This window comes from Galleria mellonella, unplaced genomic scaffold (genome assembly GCF_026898425.1).
Source record: "Galleria mellonella isolate WM207_F2 unplaced genomic scaffold, CSIRO_AGI_GalMel_v1 utg117, whole genome shotgun sequence".
NCBI lineage: Eukaryota > Metazoa > Arthropoda > Insecta > Lepidoptera > Pyralidae > Galleria > Galleria mellonella.
In genome coordinates this window covers 2,565,742-2,589,382 of record NW_026441980.1, presented here as the reverse complement: position 1 = coordinate 2,589,382, position 23,641 = coordinate 2,565,742, and the positions used below count along the sequence as shown (strand labels likewise).

Here is a 23,641-nt window from a genome sequence, read left to right as displayed (position 1 = left end):
TAAATTTGTATGCTCGTAGTGACACTTGGGTGTCTATTCGTGTTTTTGTTGGTACCTACTTTTTCTTAGACAACAGTTCTATTTGACTAGCTACATCGCGCAGCTTTACTCATAAGAATTAGGTTTAAAAGTTCTCTATGTTTTAATTTAATATACAAATATATATGTATATATGTATATGCATAGTTTGTTATGGGTATTTTTTATTGCGAATTTTTTTTTTACAACACAGGGGGCAAACGAGCATGCGGCTCACCTGATGGTAAGTGACTACCGCCGCCCATGGTCACCCACAACACCAACGGCGTTGCAGGTATGCTAGATTCTATAAAATTTAATTAATAAGTTAGCCGTTAACCGTCCACTGCTGAACATAGGCCTCCCCCATAAGGGGAGGTTTTGCCAATAGTAGACATACTTAGCAAGCGGTTTGGCAACCGCAATTAGGATTATAGCGACTGCTGCTGCCCATCCCTCGACCATAACTTACATTTCGAATACTATTCTTGGCATTATAAAGGTATTTTATTGCAAAACTATAATGTATGTTATAGTATGTTCATACATGACTATTTATGGCCATAAAAATAGAAAAAAAATGTTCTCTTTACCAATTAAACCTGATTTAAATTGGTGATTGTTTAAATTATACAATTTCAATCATCTAAAAAGATTTGGGTAATTGCATGGATAAATGAATTAATAGTGTAATGGTCACTAACATGTACTACTTAAGGAAAATATTTATGATTAATTAATTAATTTTTATCTACCCCTATAAGGGGGAAAATAGAACCCTTACAGGATTACTCTCGTTTCGTCCTATCTGTCTATCTGTCATAGCTAATTTGCTTACAAACTACTGGACCGACTGTGTTGAAATTTGGTACATATTCATATGTAAGTCAGTGACCCAAAGATGGATGTGTAATGTAAATATTTTAAATAGGTTTGGCATATTGCTAGCAATGGAATTTTAGAATATAAGTAATGGTGACGTATAAGTAATGATTGCTAGCAATAGTAAATTGCTAGCATTGGGATTGCTACACATTTGGTACACGTTCAAATGTAAGTCTGTGACCCAAAGATGGATGTGTAAGGTAAATATGTTAAATAGGTTTGTTACATTGCTAGCAATGGAATTTTAGAATGTAAGTAATGGAGACGTATAAGTAACGATTGCTAGCAATAGTATATTGCTAGCAATGGGGTTGCTAGTAATCAGGTAGACCTTCACACGGTTCCCACTGGAGACCATCGTAATTAATTTTCTGTTAAATTCAACTGACCTGCTTCATCCTCACCTTACATCCTCATTGTTGCTTCACCAGTAAATACCGACAGCTCAGTTGGGGTTACCGTTACCATATTAAAAAAAAACCTTCCCTCCATTACTTCCATGAGTAGCTAAGTCAAAAATTTATTAGTCAAAAACCACGCCACGCCTCATTTACAGATTGTTACAAACTTTCACATTTAATATTTGTAAGGATTAGTGAAATTAGTGTTATTTAGTTTAGTTCCGCCATTATTAGTGTGCACACATATACATATATTAGTCTTTCATGACGTGACAAATCGACTGTGTCCGATTTGAAAACCGCCAGTAGCAAGATGTCATTTCGTTATATTTACTTAGAAGGCTATTCTAGTGAAGTAGGTTTGTTTAAGGTACGCTATATTATAATGGCCGTGTGGCCCGGCATAGACTAGGCTACCTCTTCCTATCCTATAGGTGTCGTAAGAGCCCACTAAAGGAGGGTGAGGGATGGGCAGCAACGTTCGTCTTAAAACATCTCTAAAACCTGACTGTGGTTGCTAACCCGCCTGTCAAGCGTGGCAAATACTGACAAAACCCCCCAAGAGGGTGGCTTATGTTCAGCAGTGGACAGTTAAAGGCTGATATGATGATGATGATATAATAATACATGTATGAATGTAGAATACAATAGATGGGTCGTGTGGTCCTGGCATGGAATGGACCATCTTCTATTCCCGTGGGTGTCGTAAGAGGCCAAAGGAAACTTATTGGTCAAGGGATGAGCAGCAGCATACTTCTTAAAACATCACCAAAAGCTTAATTGCCGTTGCCAACCAGTCTGCCAAATATGGCAACTATTGGTAAACTTCTTCTAAAATGGAGGAAGCCTGTGTTCAAAAGTGGACAAGTAATGGCTAATAGGGTGATAAAAAATATTTTCACCAAAATTCAGTTCAGCTTGGGACGTGTTCATTGACGTGACTAGCTGTATCCAGAGGCTTTGCCTACATGAATCAGTACATAAAGTATCTTATTTACTAAGTCAGGATATGACCTACTCGTGTTCCGAATTCCATTCATATCTGTTTAGTAGTTTTTCCGTGAAAGAGCAATAAACATCCATTCATTCATCGTTACAAACTTTAGCTGGTCAGTCGATTAAAATTATGTTGACATTTCGTTTTGCAGTTTGGGTGCTGATAGTATAGTACAGGTTAGGTTTTGACTAAGGGTTCCGGATGATTCCCAAATTAGTCGAGATTTCTTGACTTTAACTCACTTAAGTCAATTCGATCGTTGTTATATGAAAATGAAATCTGACAACTGGTTCAAATGAGAATTCATAATCTTTATCAAAATTATAAATATAAAAGTGTGTTTGTTTGTTTGTTAACTCTTAGCTAGGGATTCTGATACGTTAAATGGGGACAAAGTACATTAATATAAGATATATAAATACTTTTTTTTTTATGTTAAAGAAAGTTTTTTAAGAATCGCTATGCTGACATATTATATATTGGAACAAAAGATTTCAACGGGAGTTCAGTACTATGACGTGAATAATTTTTTTCTTTATTTTATTCTTTTTTTAATTATTATCACATTAATTATATTACTAGTAAAATCATACTGAAGACAAAAATAGATGTTAAAAAGTGTTAAAAAAATAGAGTAAGGATACATACAAACGACATTGAACCAAGTCTTTTAATGCCTCTCTCCCATTTTCTCTCTCTGTCTATGTGTGTACAGTGTATGTGCTTGTAATAAGTTTATTTTTTAACATTTCATGTAAAAATTGTAAAACTGATTTTAGTGTAACTAAGCTAAATAGTGCTGAAATATAGACCATGGAATATTTAAAAAATACCATTATTGTTGGTCAACATATGAATTTATAATAAATAAATATCAAATTATTTACAAAAAAATATTTATTTATTATTAATATTCTCTTTTCCTTCTTATATTATACTTGTATAAATGCTTTGAAACATGGAAAGTGTATTTAAATTTCACACACTTTGAACTTTTTGACGTTTCAGATCTGATTTAAATATTTCTTTATATTAATGCATTAATATAGTATATGTATATATGTGTAATATTATCTGTGACTAATACTTACTTGTGTAAGCAAGTTAGTCACAATATTGACCAGTGTTTTCTTTCATAGTCTAATTATTACTATTAGGTATTCTGTAGTCTAGTTCAAAATAAAAGAACTAAGCGTATTCTATTTTAAAGTGAAACTCTTCAACAATCGTACAAAAGGTGTGAACACTTATTTCTCGTTTTGAAATATTTTTAAAAATCTCAAGATAAATACTTAATTTATTCCAATTACTGTAAAACAACAATCATTATTGCAATTAAAATGCAATTTGTATAATTTTATACATGTCATTAAAAAAAAAGAGTGAGTGAGTACGGTCTGAAGTCAAAATGTGAAAGTGTTCATTTAGTTTGCAGACCTAGATTTTTATATTAAAATTCTATAACCAAAAGAATGCCGTGATAGACTGGTCGTAGTGCCAGTTTTTCGACTTTATTTCTATAATCATAGAAATTGATAAGGACTCGTTTTTCTTGGTTTTATATAACACTTTTTCAACTTTTATTTTTTATAATTAAAAGTTTCACCAATATTTTTAAATCATGAAAACTGATAAGGACTAGTTTTTCTTAATTTAAAATAACGTTTTTTAATTATTTTTTTTAATTATAATATATATAATATAATATTTTTAAGTCACAAAAATTGGTACGGACCAATTTTTGATTTTAAATAAGCTTTTTTAAATCTTCTTTTATTAATTAAAAGTTTCACCAATATTTTTTGGGTCATGAAAATTGGTAAGGACCAGTTTTTCTCGGTTTTGAATAACCTTTTTTATCGTCTTTTTTTAATTAAAAGTTTCTCCAATATTTATGAGGATTTTAGCTTTAGATTCATCATATTAAAACATGTGATCTAAGCGCTTTAGAAGTATTATAGTTTATTTCACTAGAGCCTAATGTGAATATAGATAAACATATAAATACTCGGGTCTGATTATAAACAGTGTGCTGATAAATAATATATATATATATATATATATATATATATATATATATATATATATATATATATATATACCTATAGCTGAATAAATAAAAAAAATTATTAAACATTTCAATTTATAATTGATTTTATTTAGAGAGTGGTCATCATCATCAGCCATAACTGTCCACTGCTGAACAAAGGCCTTCCCCAGAGACTGTTATAAGGAACAGTCCTGAGTCACCTGTACCTACTGACTTCCAGGAATGCATTAGAGGTAATCACTCCATCTAGCGGAGGATTTCATTAGAAAGTGTTCTTTGGTAAATTTAATAAAACTTTTCTACCATTTTATCAGGTTTTATTGAGACATAATATTGTAATGGGTCTGGCTATATTGATTTGCACTATCAGGTGAGCATTGCCCTTCTTATACTCGTAGTATAGGGCTTTTGGAGTTTGGTATGATTTTGAGGTTTTTATTGGAAATACCCAAAAACCTTTCCTTCGATGTGTATGATGATTCTAAGGTTGCTAAAGACAGAAACAAATGAAGGAGCACCATTCGTAAGAAGGTGATACCTGTGATTACAACTCTAGGTTAAAAGGGAATGATACGTCATCGTCGATTATCATCGTCATATGGAGATCATCGTCATATAAACCTGTAATACCTCTGGTATTGCAGGCGTTCATAGGCTACGGTAACCGCTTACCATCAGGTGGGCCGTATGCTTGTTTGCCATCTCAGTGGTATAAAAAGAAACCTTTATCTGTTCACTACGGAAAGTAGGTCTCTCGCATTTGAGAGGGATTTTACCAGTACTTGCCACGTTTGGCAGACAAATTGGCATCCGCAGTCAGGTTTTTAGTTTCGTTTTACGAGAGATGCTGCTGCCCATTTCTTAACTTTTAAGTTCCTTTAGTTGCCACACAGTAACTCACAAGTAACACAAATCCACAGGTAGGAAAATGGTGTTTCATTCTATGTCGGGACCACGTGGCCGTAAGGCCAAGAGAGAAGAATATAATCTAAGAATTATTATTATGCTCAGTATAAGGTCTGAACTGGTGGCGGCGTGGTAAGCAGGGTCGTTAGGCTCCTTGAAATATGGTTAAGCGCAATGATGGCTAGCTCATTCGTCATACTAGTGAACGGGTGCTGTTTCTAAGGAACAAGTCTGTTCATGTTTGCTTGCTTATTTAACACACATATAAATGGAACTCATTGATAATTATAGTCACAGTATCCATACAAATGTAAAATTATCTTGTGTATAAACGAATTGAAAAGGGTTGATGTTGAGTTTCTTGCGGGTTTTTCTCAGCAGATAATAACATCCTGAACCCAGAAGTATTATAAAAAGAATTACTTTTTAAAATAGCTAGTAAATAAAAAAAAATTAAAAATGCTAGTAAATAAAAAAAAAAACACGTCTATTTAAATAAATACTATTTCTGTTCTACTCTATTCTATTTAAGAATATACTGGCTTTAAGTTAATAGTAGAGGTGGTTAAAGAATTGTCAATTTTTTCGATTGTCGAGGAATGGGCAGCAGTGTCCCTCTTAAACGATAATCAAAGCCTAACTGCGACTGACAAGATCGGCCTGTAAAACGAGGTGACTACTGCCGAAACCCCACTTATGGCGGAGGTATAAGTCCAGCAGTGGACAGTTAATAGCTGATATAATGATGATGGAGTAGTTATTTTATCGGCAGTTATTAAAGTTTTGATTTTACTAGTCATGGTATATCATGCCATGAGTCACAAAAAAATCAAAACCGTTCACCTACTTTCTGGAACATATTTAGAAAAGCGAAAACTGTAGAAAGTGACATTTAAAGCCCTATTGTGTATAGTCGGTGGTTTTTCTACATTGAGTTTGCCTGTACGGGGTCGCCATTTGTGATCTATATAGTTAATTTGTATTATAACGTTCAATTAGATGGGTCATCTTTTTCGTTTCTTACTTCTATGTCATGACTTTGATTTTTAGAATCGATACAGTATTAGAGATTTTTCTATAAATTGGAACAAATTTTATCTATTATAAAACTAATATTTTACTCAAATTTATATCTATTTTATAATTATATATCCTTACATTTTTAATTAAAATAAATTTATTAATTAGCATTTAATTTTATATACATAATAAATAATAATAATTGGAATAATCTTTAAAACTGAATTTATCACAGTTTATTATACATATAAAGAAATAAAGATTTTAAATAACAGGCTTAAAATTTTTGGAACCTATTATTGCGAATTCCTGAATGCCATTTTATTTTAAAATAAAAAGTTTAATATGAAATAAAAAATAATAATAATAATTACCTGAAACCTTTTCCGCTAACATCCAATATTTGTTTATAATTGTCGTCCAATTACTGTCCGAGTAATAGTCATCTATGGCTAACTTCACAAAACCTGACATTTTGAATGTTTTTTTTTTAATGTCACAATTAAACACTAAAAAAATTTGGACACTAAACACTGTCACTTCACTTACTGACTTATGTCAGTAACAAAGTTCCGCTACACACAGTTTACGTTAACAATTTGCTTCTAGCAAGCTGTCACCTGAAAATAAAGAAAAATAAATTAATACAAGAAAAATGTGCATATATAATTTTTAATGTTATATAACTAAGAAAAATATATACATTTATATATATATATATATATATATATATATATATATATATGTATATATTTTTATAAATAAATAAAAGCTCACTTAATAGTATTACGAAATTTTATGAATTAAACTTTAATTAAATTGATTAATTAATAATTATTAACTAAATAAATATGAACTAAAATCATTACAGATCGTAATTATTATTTTAACTATTTTTTAATTTAATTTAATTTTTATTTCAGTTGGTTTGATAATTAAATAATATAAAATATTAATAGATACGTGAATCAAAATTAACTAAATATATATTATATTTCATGAATAAATTTTAATTTACACATTAAATATAAATAAAGTTTATACACATAAAGTACACAATGTCTACAGTACCGTCGCCTTTCGTCGATGTAAAGCACCATTTTTATTTATTAAAAAAAAAATATATAAAAAAATATATAGAGATCAATAACGGCGTGCACATTCACGTGCGCATCTCATTTCGACCAACGAAAGCGAAAACCTGGCCGTGAGCTTGCGCGAAAGTGCGCGAGCGCTGATATCCAAACCACAATTGAATGGACCGCGCCGTTTCGCCAATCACGACCGCTCTCACTCCCACGAAACTACAAGGACATAAGTAACAATATTGTACTATTCCATATTGAGACTTAACGCGTTAGCAGGAGAGAGTTATTTCCATTTCATAGTACGCGCTAATATTTCTTGATTGTCCAAAGTCCGGGGCCGTTTTCCAATTAATGAATTAATTTAATAAAATTATATTTAATATTTATTAGGTTAATAATATACTGTATTTATCAATATAGTTAAAAAAAAATCCTTACTAATGTCATAAATGTGAAAGTGAATTTGCTTTTTGATACCTTTTGGTAGTTTAACAGTTAAAAAAATGTCGACAAATTGTATATACCATTGTGATATAGATAGAGAAAGTTTGGATTTATATATTCCATCTAAACTAATATAAAGATGAAAAGATTTAATTTTTTGTTTGTAATTGATAAAATAAAAAATGAAAAATTATAACCACTCTAAAAAATCTCGTAAAGCTACATTGTATTTTACTGTATTTTATTTTGACAAGACCCGTGTTAAGTCAGGTCAGGCTGCTAGTAATATATTGTTATTTACATTTTTAACTAACCGTAATTATTTAAAAGAGTCATTTCGCATATAAAAAATTAATAAAATTATGACATTGGGCAACACTGAGTCGTGTGTGTCTCGCAGATTGAGAGGTCCGGTGCACACGGTATTGCGGTTTTGCAACATATCTTAAGACCTTCAACAGATAGTAATAATGAAGTATATTTTTTCAATGTGCATACCTAAAGTTGGTTACAGCAATTTAAGGAACCTTGGATGCTATATATTATATTTTAGCACGTAAATGAAGAAATGCAAATGATGAAAAATTTTGAAATTTATTCGTCATTTATTTAGTTTGTAATTTTACTTTGTATCGAATAAGAAATAATTTATCAAATAAAATATAGATAGTGAAATGATTTTTTTTTGGTTGTCTATGTATATTTTTCAATTTTTTTTTTAAATAGTAAATAGTCGTAATAAAAATGTATTATTAAGTCATAAAGTATTTTATTCATTTTAGATTGTGATATTACAAACAAAATAAAAAAAAAATAGTTATATTTAAAAGTCTCCTACTTTTATTTTGTTTCTTTTTTTCTTTTTTATGCAAAATAGAATGGTGAACAAGCTGACGGCCCACCTGATGGAAAGTAGTAAGGGTCGCCTATAGACAACATTGTGTTTATTTATAAATAGAAGTCAAGATTAACATTTTTTTTTCTTTTTCTATTACAGACTATCTATCCGTTGCTTCGTACATGTTTAATTCAATAATAGAAAAATCATGAGATACGTCATTTCTACGAGTAGATGACATATTAAAATAAAACATATACTAGTTTTTAGGTAGACCTTTAAAAATACAACTCTGACAATTGTATCTAATTTTGTGCTGCAATTTCTGTATGATAGCACAACATAGATACAGATAGACAGACATAGAAAATTTCAAAAAAATATTTTTTTGGCATCTTTTGCTCTTATTAAATGTCATATCATTTTTTTTAAATATCTCTCATGTGTAGACACTATCTAATTACAATTTTATTACATTGTTAAGATGACGATGTAAAGCATGATCCTAAAAAGTTCTTTGTAAAAATCATTCTTAATTCTATTAAGAATCGTTTTTACAACCTTTTGTAACACGTAAGTACATTTCATAGAACATTATACAAATTAGTTACGCAATTGTCAATACTGCTAAAAAGCCTATGTTTAACATCTCTATGCATATATATGATAACACGAGTTCTGCTTGCTACAGGACAATCTCAGCCCAGTGTAGGAAGCAATGATAAATTCTGTGCTAATAAAAACATACTTTGTTAAATAAATATATCTTTATATATCTTTAATAATTTGTTTAACAATTAGATACAATAATACCCTTTTGTTGTAACCACTATAAAATTTTACTATAATTTCTTTTTGATTAGGAAATTGACGACAATTTTAATAAATATTTATTATTGTTCATTAAGCACACAATATTAATTATTTTCAATTATCAAATTTTATTATTATTAGAAATATAAGAGGTTGTACTACTTGGAGATTTTTTTATCGACTTAAATAGCTGAACTAATTTTAATGAAATTTGTTACACAGGCTGATCACTCTGTTAGATAACTCATAGGCTTATTATAATTGATTCACGCGGGCAAAGTTGCAGCTTATATCTATTATATTATAAAAATATATAAAGTTTTTAATCAAAAATAACAGCTAGAGAATGTATCTCCTAGCAGCAATATATGTAATATTAATCTTCGGACTGTTATTATTTATATATCTCATTTACATCAACGCTGTAAGTTCAAGCCGTTTCTCATAGATGGCGGTGGTGGTTGCTTTCACCCGTGACTATTCATTTTGTGCTTCAGAGTCAATGTCAAGAAGTGTAACAGTGACTTACATATTTGAGAGCCTACTCTGAAACTCTAAATTGAAATATTCGAACGATCCGAACGATAGATACACGATTGAACTTCATAACTAAATATCGATGCAATTAAATTTGTTAGGGGAAGGAATTAAACCTTATCAGGTCGACCTTCAGGTGATTGTTGTTAGAAATTATCTTTTAAATTCGACGTGATGGACCAATTGATCTGAATTTATTCTCATAGTTTCATAAGCAGCGACACTCTCCTCTTAATACATCATCAAAACCAAACTGCGGTCGCCAAACCGTTTACCAAGAGTAGCAACTAGTAGCAAAATCAGATGCCTATGTTCAGCAGTGAACAATTAACGAATTTTTTGAAAAAAGAATAATAATAAAAAGAAATGAGTTAGGATATATGCTATATTAAAAGTCAAGTACAGTTCAATCGGAACGAAAGAAAATAAACTCGAGCCGTTCGAAACTTCTGATTTATAATTTCGTGGTAGACCCACCCACATTCTTGTTTACGTATCAGCTGACTGGTTATTGCATATTTGAGGCTTGTTATTAAGTGAATGTTATTGTAACTATTTGCAACGTAGACAGGTGTGTAAGTGTCCTTTTAATTAAGTTTATGACTAAATTTGGACTTGCACTGATCAGGTATAGTAATGTTTTTATACAACTTGGTATGACAAATAAGATCACGGCCTACCTGGTAGAAAGTATCACGTCAGCCGTTAACTGCTGAACATATAAGGGGAAGGGATTGTTAGTAATGGGGAGGTTAGTCCCCATTGCTATCAATATACTCTATCAGGTCGACCTCTACGCGGTTCTCCCTGGAAACCATTGTGTCTAATTTATCGTTGAATTTGTCACGATGGGCTAACTGACTTGCTTTTTCATCTTCACCAGTCATCCCTCACTGGTGCCCCGCCAGTGTATACCGATAGCATAGGTGGGGTCATCATTCCTTTTATCATCCATTAAAAAAAAACTGCTGAACATAAGCCTTCTCTATAAGGGTGGGGTGGATTGGCATTGAAAGGGTGGCTTATTCTATGCCGAGACCACCCGGAAAAAATCTACTATATATAAATAAATATATAGAATTAAAGATTGCTTCCCGTAAAAAAAAACCGACTCAATTGAAACCAAACCAGTTATTTTGGTTTAAAAATTAAACTATTTTACTAAAATTTACTACTACTTTACTTTAATTAAATTAAAATCGGTAAAGTAGTTTAATTTTTAAAATTTATTTCTATGGAACCAACATGTATGTATACCCTTTCAGATAAAAAAAGAATTTTCCAAATCGGTTTAAAACTTGCGGAGTTGTTAGGTAACAAATAAAAAAAAAAATTAAATTAAGAGCGTCCTTCTTTATAAAGTCGGTTAAAAATATAAAATTGCTCGTCACTATCGTTGGCTTTCATATAACCTTCTAGGCAATACGAGTCGTAGAATCCACATTCTGGTGGAATACGCAAGGTCGCCTTTCCTAATGCGTTATGAAATGGCGGCGTCAATATTATTTTCTATAAAGGGTACCAATGCCGAATTATTTACTTTATCTAGGTTAAGGTTTGAGTGTCTTTTCAACCGACTTTAATAAAAGAGTCTTATAATACGAGAGGTTTATAATATGAATACTATATTAGTATAATACCTATAAATTATAATATAAACTATAAATTATATAAAATCGAGTATTTTTTAAGTGATTTAAATAGATATGTTCTTATATAATCTTTGAATGCTGATCATGGGATTAAAACGATAAAAATAATTATTATTACTTATTACCCTGTGGTCCCGGCATAGAATAAGCCACCACTTTCCCGTGGATGTCGTAAGAGTCGATTAAGGTAGGGCGAGGGATAGGCAGCAGCGTCCCTCTTAAAATCTTTCCAAAGCCTAACTGCGGTTGCCAAGCGTGGCAACTACTGGCAATATCCCCTAAGGGGGAGGCTTATGTTCAGCAGTGGACAGTTAAAGGCTGAAATGATGATGATATGATGATTATTACCTAGTGGACTGCAAAGTGACAAGTAACTAACAATTGAATTTGAAATAATAAATAAAAAAGAATTCGATCATAAACTTATTAATTTAGTTAATAATCAATTTATAAACTAAACAATAATAAACTAATTTCAATCGTAGCAAAACTACTTCGCAACTGACTTCAAAAAGACGATTCTTAATTCGTTTGTACTTTTTTATGTTTGTTACCTTATAACTCCGTCAATTTTGAATCGATTTGGAAAATTCCTTTTTTATTTAAAAGAAAAATTCTCTTTTTATCTGAAAGAAAAAGAAAGTAATAAAAAAAAATAATGGCAACTAATTGAAATTGTATAAAAATATATCAACGTGGTCAGTACTCAATATACGTGGGAGGTTTGGATTTACTGCCATGACGTCATTATTCTGTGTAAGTTACGCAGCGATCTTACAGACTACTACAGCTTTAAGTATTAAAATACACAATACCTGTATGACAATAAACATGAAATAAAATATGCTATCTAAACTTTTTATAAGCAACGTAGAATGGCAAACAAGCTGATGGAAAGTGGTAATCGTGGCCTATAAACATGAGCAGTACCATGGACATAACAGAGTATACTGTTTCGTCCATAATACCCCCTATGCGTTGCCATTCCTGAGGACTCAGGTGTTATTCCTCTGTACCCTGTAAATTCACTGTCATATTCCACCCTTTAAATTGAAACACGGCCATGCAAACATAACTGTTTCACGGTTGAAATGAATGGGACAGAGATATCCAAGCAAACGACTTTTGTACAAAGTCTCCCTCTGGTATTTATTAAAATTATTTTTTCTGTTCTGTTTACTGCGTACAATAAAGGCTTTTAAACAAAATAAACAAATAATGAACTAAACGTAGTGGTGTAATAAACTTTTTGTTTGTTAAGTAATACGTTCTAAGTTGCATATGTTACCTGTAAGTCGGAATGATAAGTGTTATAACTTAAAATGAATGCATGTAGAATGTTAATGAGAAAATTATTTTGTTGAGAGTGAGTTAAACTCTGCATCCAATTACTTGTGTAGATTGAGTAAAATTTAATTTCTTAATACCCCTTGAAGGTATTCTAGTAGCAAAATTGAATGTTTATTTTTCATTTTTTTAACTATATTTTTGTATTCTCTCTTCAGTATTGCGTAAGAGGAGAAACTGTTATACTTGTAAATAAGAAATTGTCAAAATATATATAATAAATATGTCAACAAATCCTGTAATGTTGATGCAATAAAGTATTAAATAAATAAAATAAATAAATATAAAAAAAATTAAAAATAAAGAAATTTAAATTACTCTGAAAACACATAGATATTTTGTAAATAATAATTGTAGGTAATAATCTACTTATGAGTAAAAATTTTTAATATATTTAATGGCTTATTTTGATGTTTAAAAAGAAAGAAAAAAGAATTATTTATTAAATTTAAATACAAACAACACAACTAACAGTTGATGCTATGCTGTAAATTTTCTATTTAAATTTTATATTATGACTAACAATCCCATTGCTAGCAATATACCCAGCCAGGTGGACCTCCTCGCGGTTCTCCCTGGAAACTAATAATAGTAATTAACCATAAACTTGTAAATTCGCCATGATGGGCTAACTGGCCTGTTTTCATTCTCATCAATCACCCTTCACTGGTGCTCCGCCAGCGTATCTTGTTAGCGCAGGCGGGGCTACCATAGCATTTTCACCCGTCAAACAAATCACGGTGCAAAGGGTGATGTGGCCTCATTATGCTAATAAGCGGTGGGATATGTCATGAATTTACTGGGTACAGAGGAATAACACCTGAGTCCTCAGGAATGGCAACGCATGGGGGTATCATGGGCGAAACAGTATACTCTGTTATGTCCATGGTACTGCTCATGTCTATAGGCGACGGTTACAACTTTCCATCAGGTGGGCCGTCAGGTTGTTTGCCATTCTAAATTGAATAAAAAAAAGCTAAAATGACTGATTTCCGACATTTCTCACGCTGTATATAAGTATTATTAATCCGTACGCTTGTTCATCACTTGAAAATAATGTGAATTAATTAATTCATATCACACATTACGACCAGGCACGATCTCGGAGAATTATGTATTGTACACATGACAGGTTATATGTTGCAAGTGTGTAGTATATTATATGTAACTCTATGTCATATAATTCATATATGATTAAGCACTGCAGTGTTAAGATTATTGTGATGAAGTTAAAATTTTTTTTTATACAACTTAGAATGGCAAACAAGCTGACGGCCCACCTGATGGAAAGTGATAACCGTCGCCTATAGATATGAGCAGTACCATGGACATAACAGAGTATACTGTTTCGCCCATGATACTCACTATGCGTTGGATGGCCTATATTCCCTTGATACCCCCCATGCGTTGCCATTCCTGAGGACTCAGGTGTTATTCCTCTGTACCCAGTAAATTCATGCCGTATCCCACCCATCAAACACAGTCAGCAAACACAACTGCTTCACGGTTGAAACACGAATGGGACAGAGGTACCCAAGCAATCGACTTTTGTACAGTCTCCTTCTGGTAATGTGATCATATTTAATATTTATATATTTCAAGATTATTTTTTATATTTTATATATTGTATTAACTGTGTCGTCCTGGTATAGAATAGGCCACCCATTTCTTTCCCGTAAGTGTCGTAAAAAGCGACTAAGGGAGGGCGAGGGATGTGCAGCAGTGTCTCTCTTTAACTGTCCCCTGCTAAATATAAGCCTCCCTTTTGCCGGGTTTTGCCAATAGTTGCCACACCTAGCGGTCAGGTTGGCAACCGCAATTAGGCCTTGGAGATTATGTATGATATTTAAGCACTAAATGAATATTTATTTTATTTTTTCTTTCTTTCTTTCTTTCTAATATATTCTTAGTGGTGATTCTAAGATGTTTATCATAATTTGTGAATGAATTAGCCAAGATTATAATTATATCCATAACTGTACTATACGGCTTTACTTGAATAAATCATAAAGTATTCTATGTACTAAGTTAGCTTATAACCTCTATATACAGAGGAATAGCATCTGAGTCCTCAGGAATGGCAACGCATGGGTATCATAGGCGAAACAGTATACTGTTATGTCCATGGCACTGCTCATGTCTATAGGCAACGGTTACCACTTTCCATCAGATGGGCCGTTAGCTTGTTTGCCATTCTAAGTTGTATAAAAAATATAAAAAATCTACTTATAAATCAAATTTCATTTAAATACGTTATGTAGTTTTTGCGTACCTCCTCGTTTTTTTAAAGTCCGTTAAAAATGCTAGTGGAAATTTTTTTTTTTTTTTTTTTTACAACACAGGGGGCAAACGAGCATGCGGCTCACCTGATGGTAAGTGACTACCGCCGCCCATGATCACCCACAACACCAGCGGCATTGCAGGTGTGCTGCCGGCCTTTTAAAAAGGAATATACTCTTTTCTTGAAGGTTATGTTGTCGTATCGGTTCGGAAATACTGCTGCTGGAAGTTGATTCCAAAGAATGGTTGTGCGTGGAAGAAAGTGCCTTGAAAAACGCACGGTGGAAGACCGCCACTCGTCCAGATGATTGGGATGAAACTTTAGTTTGTGGCGGGTTGTACGGTGGTGAAAATCAGCAGCAGGTATCAATCCGAACAATTCCTCAGAACACTCCCCATGATAAATTCGGTAGAAGATGCACAGAGACGCAACATCTCTGCGCAGTTTCAATGGGTCAAGTCGGACAGTAAGGCGTTGACTATCGATAATTCGAGCCGCCCGACTTTGAATGCGGTCTAACGGAAGGAGTTGGTACTGTGGCGCTCCTGCCCACAGGTGAGAACAGTATTCCATATGCGGCCTGACTTGGGCTTTATATAATTTCAGGCGGTGTTCTGGCATGAAATATCGTCTCACCCTATTGAGCACTCCTAACTTTTTGGAAGCTATCTTAGCCTTCTCCTCCAGATGACCGCAAAACTGGACGTCGCAAGATATATCAACGCCCAGAATTCCTAGACTTGACTTTTTATCAAGGGAAGTGCCCTGAAAGTAAGGAGATACGACAAACGGCGTCTTTTTTGCGGTAAACGCGCAGACTTGTGTCTTTTTGGGGTTAAATTGGACAAGATTTTGTTCACCCCAGATCGAAACTTGATGGAGTGAAGTTTCGATTTCAGACACAAGTCTATTCCGGCACTCATCGGTATGTGCCCGCGAGATCTTTGCATGACCGGTATATAATGTATCTCCTGTACTGTCGTCCGCATAGCAATGAATATTACTTATCTGTAACATATCATTGATATGCAGAAGAAACAGAGTCGGAGATAGTACACAGCCTTGCGGGACACCAGCATTCAAAGGTTTTAAATCAGAGCATGCACCGTCGACTACGACCTTAATGCTACGTTCCTTGAGAAAACTGGCGACCCAAATGCACAGTCTCGCAGGCAACCCAAATGAAGGTAGCTTTGAAAGCAGCGCTCTATGCCACACCCGATCAAAGGCCTTCGCAATATCCAGACTAACTGCTAAGGCCTCTCCCTTACTCTCGATTGCCACTGCCCATCGGTGTGTTAAGTAAGCTAAAAGATCACCGGCCGAACGTCCCTGTCGAAAGCCATACTGGCGATCACAGATCAGCCGGTGCTCTTCTAGGTACCGGAGCAGTTGACGGTTAATGATGGATTCCATAATCTTCGAGAATAAGGAAGTGATAGCTATGGGCCTATAGTTAGCTGGATCTGAGCGATCTCCCTTTTTAGGGATCGGATGCACCAGAGCAGTCCTCCAAAACTTTGGGACTATGCCCGATGAGTAGCTAAGCCGAAAAAGACGCGTAAGAACCGGAGCCAACTCTGGTGCGCACGTCCTAAGCACAATTGGAGGAATACCATCAGGCCCACTCGACTTATGGATTTCGAGGGAGAAAAGTGCTCTACGCACTGAGCTATGCGTGAATTTAATGTCAGGCATAGAGCTCCTACAACACGTGATGGTCGGTGGTGGTTTCTCCCCGTCATCCAATGTCGAGTTTGACGCAAAGATGGATCCAAGAAGATCGGCCTTTTCTTTAGCGTTCTGGGCCAACGAGTCATCCTCCCTGCGCAAAGGTGGAAAAGATGACTTACAGAAATTCCCTTGTGCAGCTTTGGCAAGAGACCAGAAAGCTCGAGTCCCAGAGGGCAAACTAGCCAGTCTCTTGCCAATTCTACTAATATGCTCTGACTTCGCTGTGGCTATAACTCTTTTGAAAGACCTAGAGGCAGAGTTATACTTCTTTTTAAGAGCACTGGTGTTAGGATCTCGCGACGCCACACCTTTAGCCCAGGTTAGGAAGCACTCCTGTTTCAGACGAGATGCTGTTCTACAAGAGGCTCCATACCAGGGCTGGGATTTCCCGCCGACGGGCACCACAGAGTTAGGAATAAATAATTCCATTCCCTGAAGCACCACATCAGCAATGGAATCGGCAATGGCGTCGGGATCATCCAGTGTGAAGCAAACCTGCCTCCATGGGTAAGATGCGAAAAAAATCCGCATCTCATCCCAATCTGCCGACCTGTAGTGCCAAATGCGACGTCTACCCGTAGAACGAGGTGGAGTCGGAATTGATATTCTTGTAATTTCAGTAATTATAAATGCATTGGCGCGCTGAAAATTCGTGTACTTTTGTGAGCTAAAGAACTAGGGCTTTCAAGTAACACTGCAGTGAGAGCGTGCTCTTTCATTCATTCGCACGTGTGTCGCATGATATTTTAGTAAAATATTTGTTAAACACATAAGTGAATAATTTTGTGACAACCCTACCAAATTATGTAGGGTGTGAAGGGAAGAATTAAATTTGGAAAAAAGATTCTTATGACTCGACAAAGAACTGGAAAATACTACGAGTCGTAAAATATTATAAGCATTACAAACACTGATTTTGTAATTCGGCCTTTCAACTAACCGGTCCGCCTCGTGTGATCTAATCATCGCGGTCACTGTCATCATGTCCCAAATACAATGTTTGGTCAAATTTTGAGCACACCACATACACATTTAAACGAGTTTTCGCCATTCACTCATCATTGTAATCTAATACGTTTATTTATAAGTTATTCATTCGAAATTTGAATAGAAATTTCATTATAATGTGAAAATTAGTATTATTATATTAACCATTAACTGTCCACTGCTAAATTCTTCCTTCTGCCCTGAACACTGCCCTATAAGGGAAGTACTACTTGCAAAGTAGTTGCCACGCTTGACAGGTAGACTGGCAATCGCAGTTAGGATTTAGTGGTATTTTAAGAGGGACGCTGCAGTTCAATCCTCGACCATGAAGTTATAAATTAATATTATTTTTAATGGTTAACTATCTACTGCTGGACATAAGCCTTACCCATAAGGGGAGTTCTGCTAGAAGTTGCCACACTTGACAGGCAGACTGGCAATCGCAGTTAGGATTTAGTGGTATTTTAAGAGGGACGCTGCAGTTCAATCCTCGACCATGAAGTTATATATTAATATTATTTCAATCGTCAACTATCTACTGCTGGACATAAGCTTTTTCCATAACGGGATTTTTGTCAGTAGTTGCTACGCTTGACAGGCTTGTTGGCAACCGCAGTTAGGATTTCAGAGATATTTTAAGAGGGACGCTGCTGTCTCTCGCCCTTCCTTAGTCGTCTCTTACGATACCCACGGGATAGGTAGGGATGGCATATTCAATGCCAGGGCACACACGACGACGTTATTTATAGTGTTCATTAATTATGACTATATGTGTCTAAATTAAATAAATAAAATAAAAAATAAAACAAACAACATTAGTGAGTTATTTAGGAAGTCTTTGCAATTTATTGCGAGAATCATAAATAACCCATACATCAGTCGAAATGATTAATGTTCCGAATTAAATATTTATTTCCACATAATACAGGAAATGGACGGAAATCCTTTTGGTAAATTAGTAGAATCGACGAAGGAAGCTTTTGTCATTGCAAAATAAACTCGCGTGCTACAAAATACGTTCGATGATGTAAAATGTACAATGTAAATATTACTGTCCGGTTCAATATTTCTTGTAATTTCCACTATTATGTCTACTCAGGTGTCGCCCCTAGCGTTCAGAGTTTCTATACCATCTTCGATATCTAAGAAAGCATTGGCCGTTTACGATCCACGATTTTCTTCATGTTCTCACATTTTCCTTTATTTGTGAGTTTGTCGTAAAAATGTCTAAATTCTGTATAACAAATAAACATATTTTAAGGATATATAAACAAGTTAAGAGAGGAACATCTAATTTCTTAAACAAGGGTTTACAAGATTGTCTGACACTTAATTTACAAAGTGCTTGTACATATTTTTTTTAAGTTTAAAAAACTTTTCACTTTTCCGTGCACCTTCGCCAGATTATCAAGCCGTAGCGCATGATGATACTTGCCTATCTTGTGGAGCTATGGAGTGTAAACCCGAATTTATAACTTTTTTGGCACACACTATTTACATGTTTTATACAATTAAAGTTTTTATCTAACATACTACCTAGAAGTATAGTTGAATCTACTTGCTCAAGTTTTAGTCTTTCATTAACTATATTTAAACTACTTTTAGGACATCTATATGTTTTGAAATTAATTAAATAATTAATTTTGTTTTTGAAATATTAGTTTGAAAATTATTACCTTAATCCAAATTACTGTTGTAATGTCAAATTTATTTATTTTTCAAAGGTTACTGTTATTATTATTATTACAATTAATCAGCTGTGTGTAATCATTTTCAAAGAACACACATTTATACTTCACTCTATCAGGCAAATGTAGTAGTATATAGTCAATCAGGTCATAAATTAATAAGATAAATAAGAGTGGGCCTAGAACACTTCCCTGTAGTACTCCAGATCTATTTGCTCTTAAATTGGAACGAACAATAACCTTCTCATTATCTATAATGTTAGTGATCTCAGTATATGATTTTCGGTCTTGAAAATAGCTTGCCAACCATTCGACTGCTTTATCTCTTATCCCTAATTTATCCAATTCTGCTAAAAGAATATCATGATGCACAAAATCGAAAGCTTTTGACATATTAAGCAATAAGCTAACTGTGATTTCATTTATTGTCAATACATTTAATAGTTTTTTTTTTCTCCAGTGTATAGCAGGTCAGAGTTGTTGATTTATATTTTTAAAAATAGAATTGTTCAGTTTTAAGTAGTTTCGTATGTTTGTTATTCATTTATGTTCAAACAATTATATCATTTTTGGTATACGGATACGTTTATATTCTAACTTAACACTCTGACGCACAAATCCGAGGGAAATAGCTAATATATAATAGAAATATTTCCAGATGCTCTCATATTGTGCAATAAGATCTGTATGAGTCGGCGCACACGCAACGCGAGGCAGGATATTGCAACCGACACATCCAAGGACCCAGCGAGTGTTTGAAATTATTTGGACATTATGCCCGTAGAATAAAAGCCTTTAAGATTCACTTTTATTGCTAATTACCTACATTTTATAATTATGTCTGCATATATGGATATAGGGAATTTTGAAGTCAACAAATATATTAAGTTAAAAAAATTCCCGTTACATATAGATAAAAAAAGAATTTTCCAAATTGGTTTAGAATTAACAGAGTTATGAGGTAACAAACATAAAAAAATACAACCGAATTGAGAATCACATTCTTTTTGAGGTCGGTTGAATAATATCTTGTATTAAAAAAAAATCATTTTTATTACCTAAATAAAACTAAAGATCAGAAACATTATGACCGAGAAAGTTGATCGTTCGTTTACATTTTCCTCAAGTTCTATTGAAATAGACTGTAGATTATTTTTCATCACAGAAAGTCTTCAAAAATGATCTACATACCTCTAGTTCTTTGTGGGTAATAATATCTTGTTTCACGCACACGCACACGCACACGCACACACACACACATACACATCCACACACACCTCTCTTTTCAAAAATAAATATATGTAATAGTATTAGAAATAAGTACCTTATAGAACCTTAAATGTTTTACATTAATGTTCTTTTCTTTATTCTTGTTTAGTATTTTATATTTTTTTTTTATTATTTCATTTTAAATGTATTTTAATTTTCGAGTATCTAAATGATAAAATTGTACAGGAACCGGATTGTAAATGGCAATAAATATGAACAAAATTAGCCACTCACTGACTACTACGATACAGGCCTGCGAGCCTAGTGTAGTAATCACTGTATAAGAAATTGTATACCCGACTTTTAGCTACAATAAAGTTATTATTATTTTTTAAATTTCACTAAAATTCTCATCTCCCCTCTTAAGGAGAGGAGATGGCAACTAACCCCCGGCAGAAGCACAGTCGGCCGGGGTTCAGGGCCCCAGGGAGAGAAACCGGCGTACAATGCGGGCAGAATCTAAGAGCACCGCTTTCTGCATCTTTCCCGGAAGTGAACCGCCTCTGAATCCCAACCGTCTGAGATGTTGTTCGAGACTGGTTGGGATAAGACCGTTCACCGACATAACGATTGGGATGATTTCGGTAGATGTCACCCCCCACATTTCGGTCACCTCGTGAGCCAGGTCGAGATATTTTCTCTTCTTCTCGGTTTCGGCTTTCACGAGGTTCTCGTCATGCGGTATGGTGACATCCACCAAAAACACCCTCGAGAGTGCCCGATCCATCACCACGATATCAGGTTTGTTCGCAAGAACGGTCCTGTCCGTGATGATGGATCGGTCCCAGTAGAGCCTTACGCTGTCGCTTTCGAAGACCGGCTGGGGCTCATACTTATAGTACGGCAACCTCTCATTCGCGAGGCCGTACTTCAGAGCTAGCTCTTGATGGAGTATTTTGGCTACCTGGTTGTGTCTGTGCAAGTACTCAGTGTTGACAAGAGCTGAACAACCCGAAAGCACATGTCTGAGTGACTCTCCGGGATGGCGACATGCTCGACAGATGTCCTCAGTGCCATCCTTCAGAATGTGCTTTCGGTAATTGTTCGTCTTAACCACCTGATCCTGTATTGCACAGACAAAACCCTCGGTCTCTCCGAAGAGATCACCGAACTGTAGCCAGTGCACGGAGGTCTTCGTGTTTACGTACGGCCCGTGAAGGGCTTTGAAGAACCTTCCGTGCAACTCCTTCTCTTTCCATACGGCCTCCCGCTGAGAGGTACCCAAAACTTCGGGTTTTCGCCAGTCCTCTTTAGCCAGAGAAAGAGGGGTGAATCCTTTGTCACATTCTATGACCTCTCTATGCAAACCCTCGTCTCTTTTCTCCAGAAAATATGTCCTGAGGCTGTCAATCTCGCGGTTGTGCATGGTCTTAACGCTTAACAAGCCTCGACCACCAGCTTTCCGCGGGATATACAGCCTCATGACTGACGATTTCGGGTGATGCATTCTATGGAGGGTCATAGTTGTGCGGACTTTCCGATCCAGGGCTTCGAGTTCGGTTTGAGACCATCTGAGCACGCCAAAAGTGTAAAGGAGTACGGGTATGACCCAGCCGTTATAAGCTCGGATTTTATTGGCGCCCGACAAAGAACTTTTCAGTACTCTTGTAAGGCGCGCAAAAAATTCCTCGCGGACTGACTGTTTCATATCCGTCTCCTTCACACCGATGTTTTGTGACATGCCCAGATACCGGTATGTTTCAGCCTCGGAGAGGGTTTTAATATTAGAGGGATCTGTGGCGATCCCTTCAGTTTGAGTGACCCGTCCCCTCTGCACATGGAGGACCGCGCACTTGTCTATTCCGAGCGCCATCCTAATAGAGCTGCTATAATCGTTTACGATATTTAGCAGCTCCGTCAGGCGTTCGATGCTCGGAGCTAGCAGTTTCAAGTCATCCATGTACAGAAGGTGAGACACTCGTGTACCTCCTCTCCGATACTGAAATCCAGTCCCCGAATTCTCCAGTAAAGTACTGAGTGGATTCAGGGACAGGCAAAACCAAAGTGGACTCAAACAATCGCCCTGGAATATTCCTCTCTTTATCTCTATCCGGTCAGCGGTATCCGTCAATCGCTCGCCCTGGATAGTCAGGATCGTCGTCCACTGCCTCATGCATGCCTCCAAGAACACTCGAACTGTACCGTCGATCTTGTACAGCTCGAGTATCCTCCGGAGCCATGAATGGGGCACGGAATCGAACGCCTTTTTATAATCAATCCAGGCGGCGGAGAAATTCCGACGGTTCCGCTTGACCACGTGGCCAGCGACAGCATCAATGAGGAGCAGCTCCTTCGATCCGCGGCTACCGCCCCTGCATCCGTTCTGAGCGCTAGATAGGATCTTATTCTCGTACACATGACGAGAGATCTTAGCGCTCAGAACGGATGTTAACGTCTTATATATTGTCGTAAGACAAGTGATGGGGCGATATTTAGATGGATCCGCGGTATCGTCCGTCTTAGGAGCTAAATGAGTGATCCCGGTTGTAAGGAAGTTCGGGAGCGTCCTGTTTTCGAGGGCACTCTGGAATTGCACGGCTAAGGTCGCATGGCTGGCCGAGAACGCCTTTAACCAGTAGTGCTGCAATCCGTCGATCCCCGGACTTTTCCAGTTCGGAGCCCGACGAATCGCGGCAACCACGTCTTCCTCCGTAATGGCAATGGCGTTCATCGGCGTTATTCGAGC

The 23,641-nt window shown here is 35.2% G+C and overlaps 1 protein-coding gene across 3 annotated transcripts in view; it reads right to left on the bottom strand.

Annotated features, from left to right (window-relative positions):
* The window catches only part of LOC113512778 (elongation of very long chain fatty acids protein 7-like), an 88,900-nt gene that overhangs the window by 42,375 nt on the left and 22,884 nt on the right, over nucleotides 1-23,641 (bottom strand). For 2 of the 3 annotated variants that reach the window (XM_052896114.1, XM_052896106.1), the window contains exon 2: nucleotides 6,652-6,897. In XM_052896114.1, the coding sequence (XP_052752074.1) occupies nucleotides 6,652-6,751 (100 nt within the window). In that variant the 5' untranslated portion in view covers nucleotides 6,752-6,897. Of the gene's footprint in view, nucleotides 1-6,651; nucleotides 6,898-7,348; nucleotides 7,513-23,641 lie in introns of those variants that run through there. The other variant, XM_052896112.1, reaches the window with a different exon arrangement.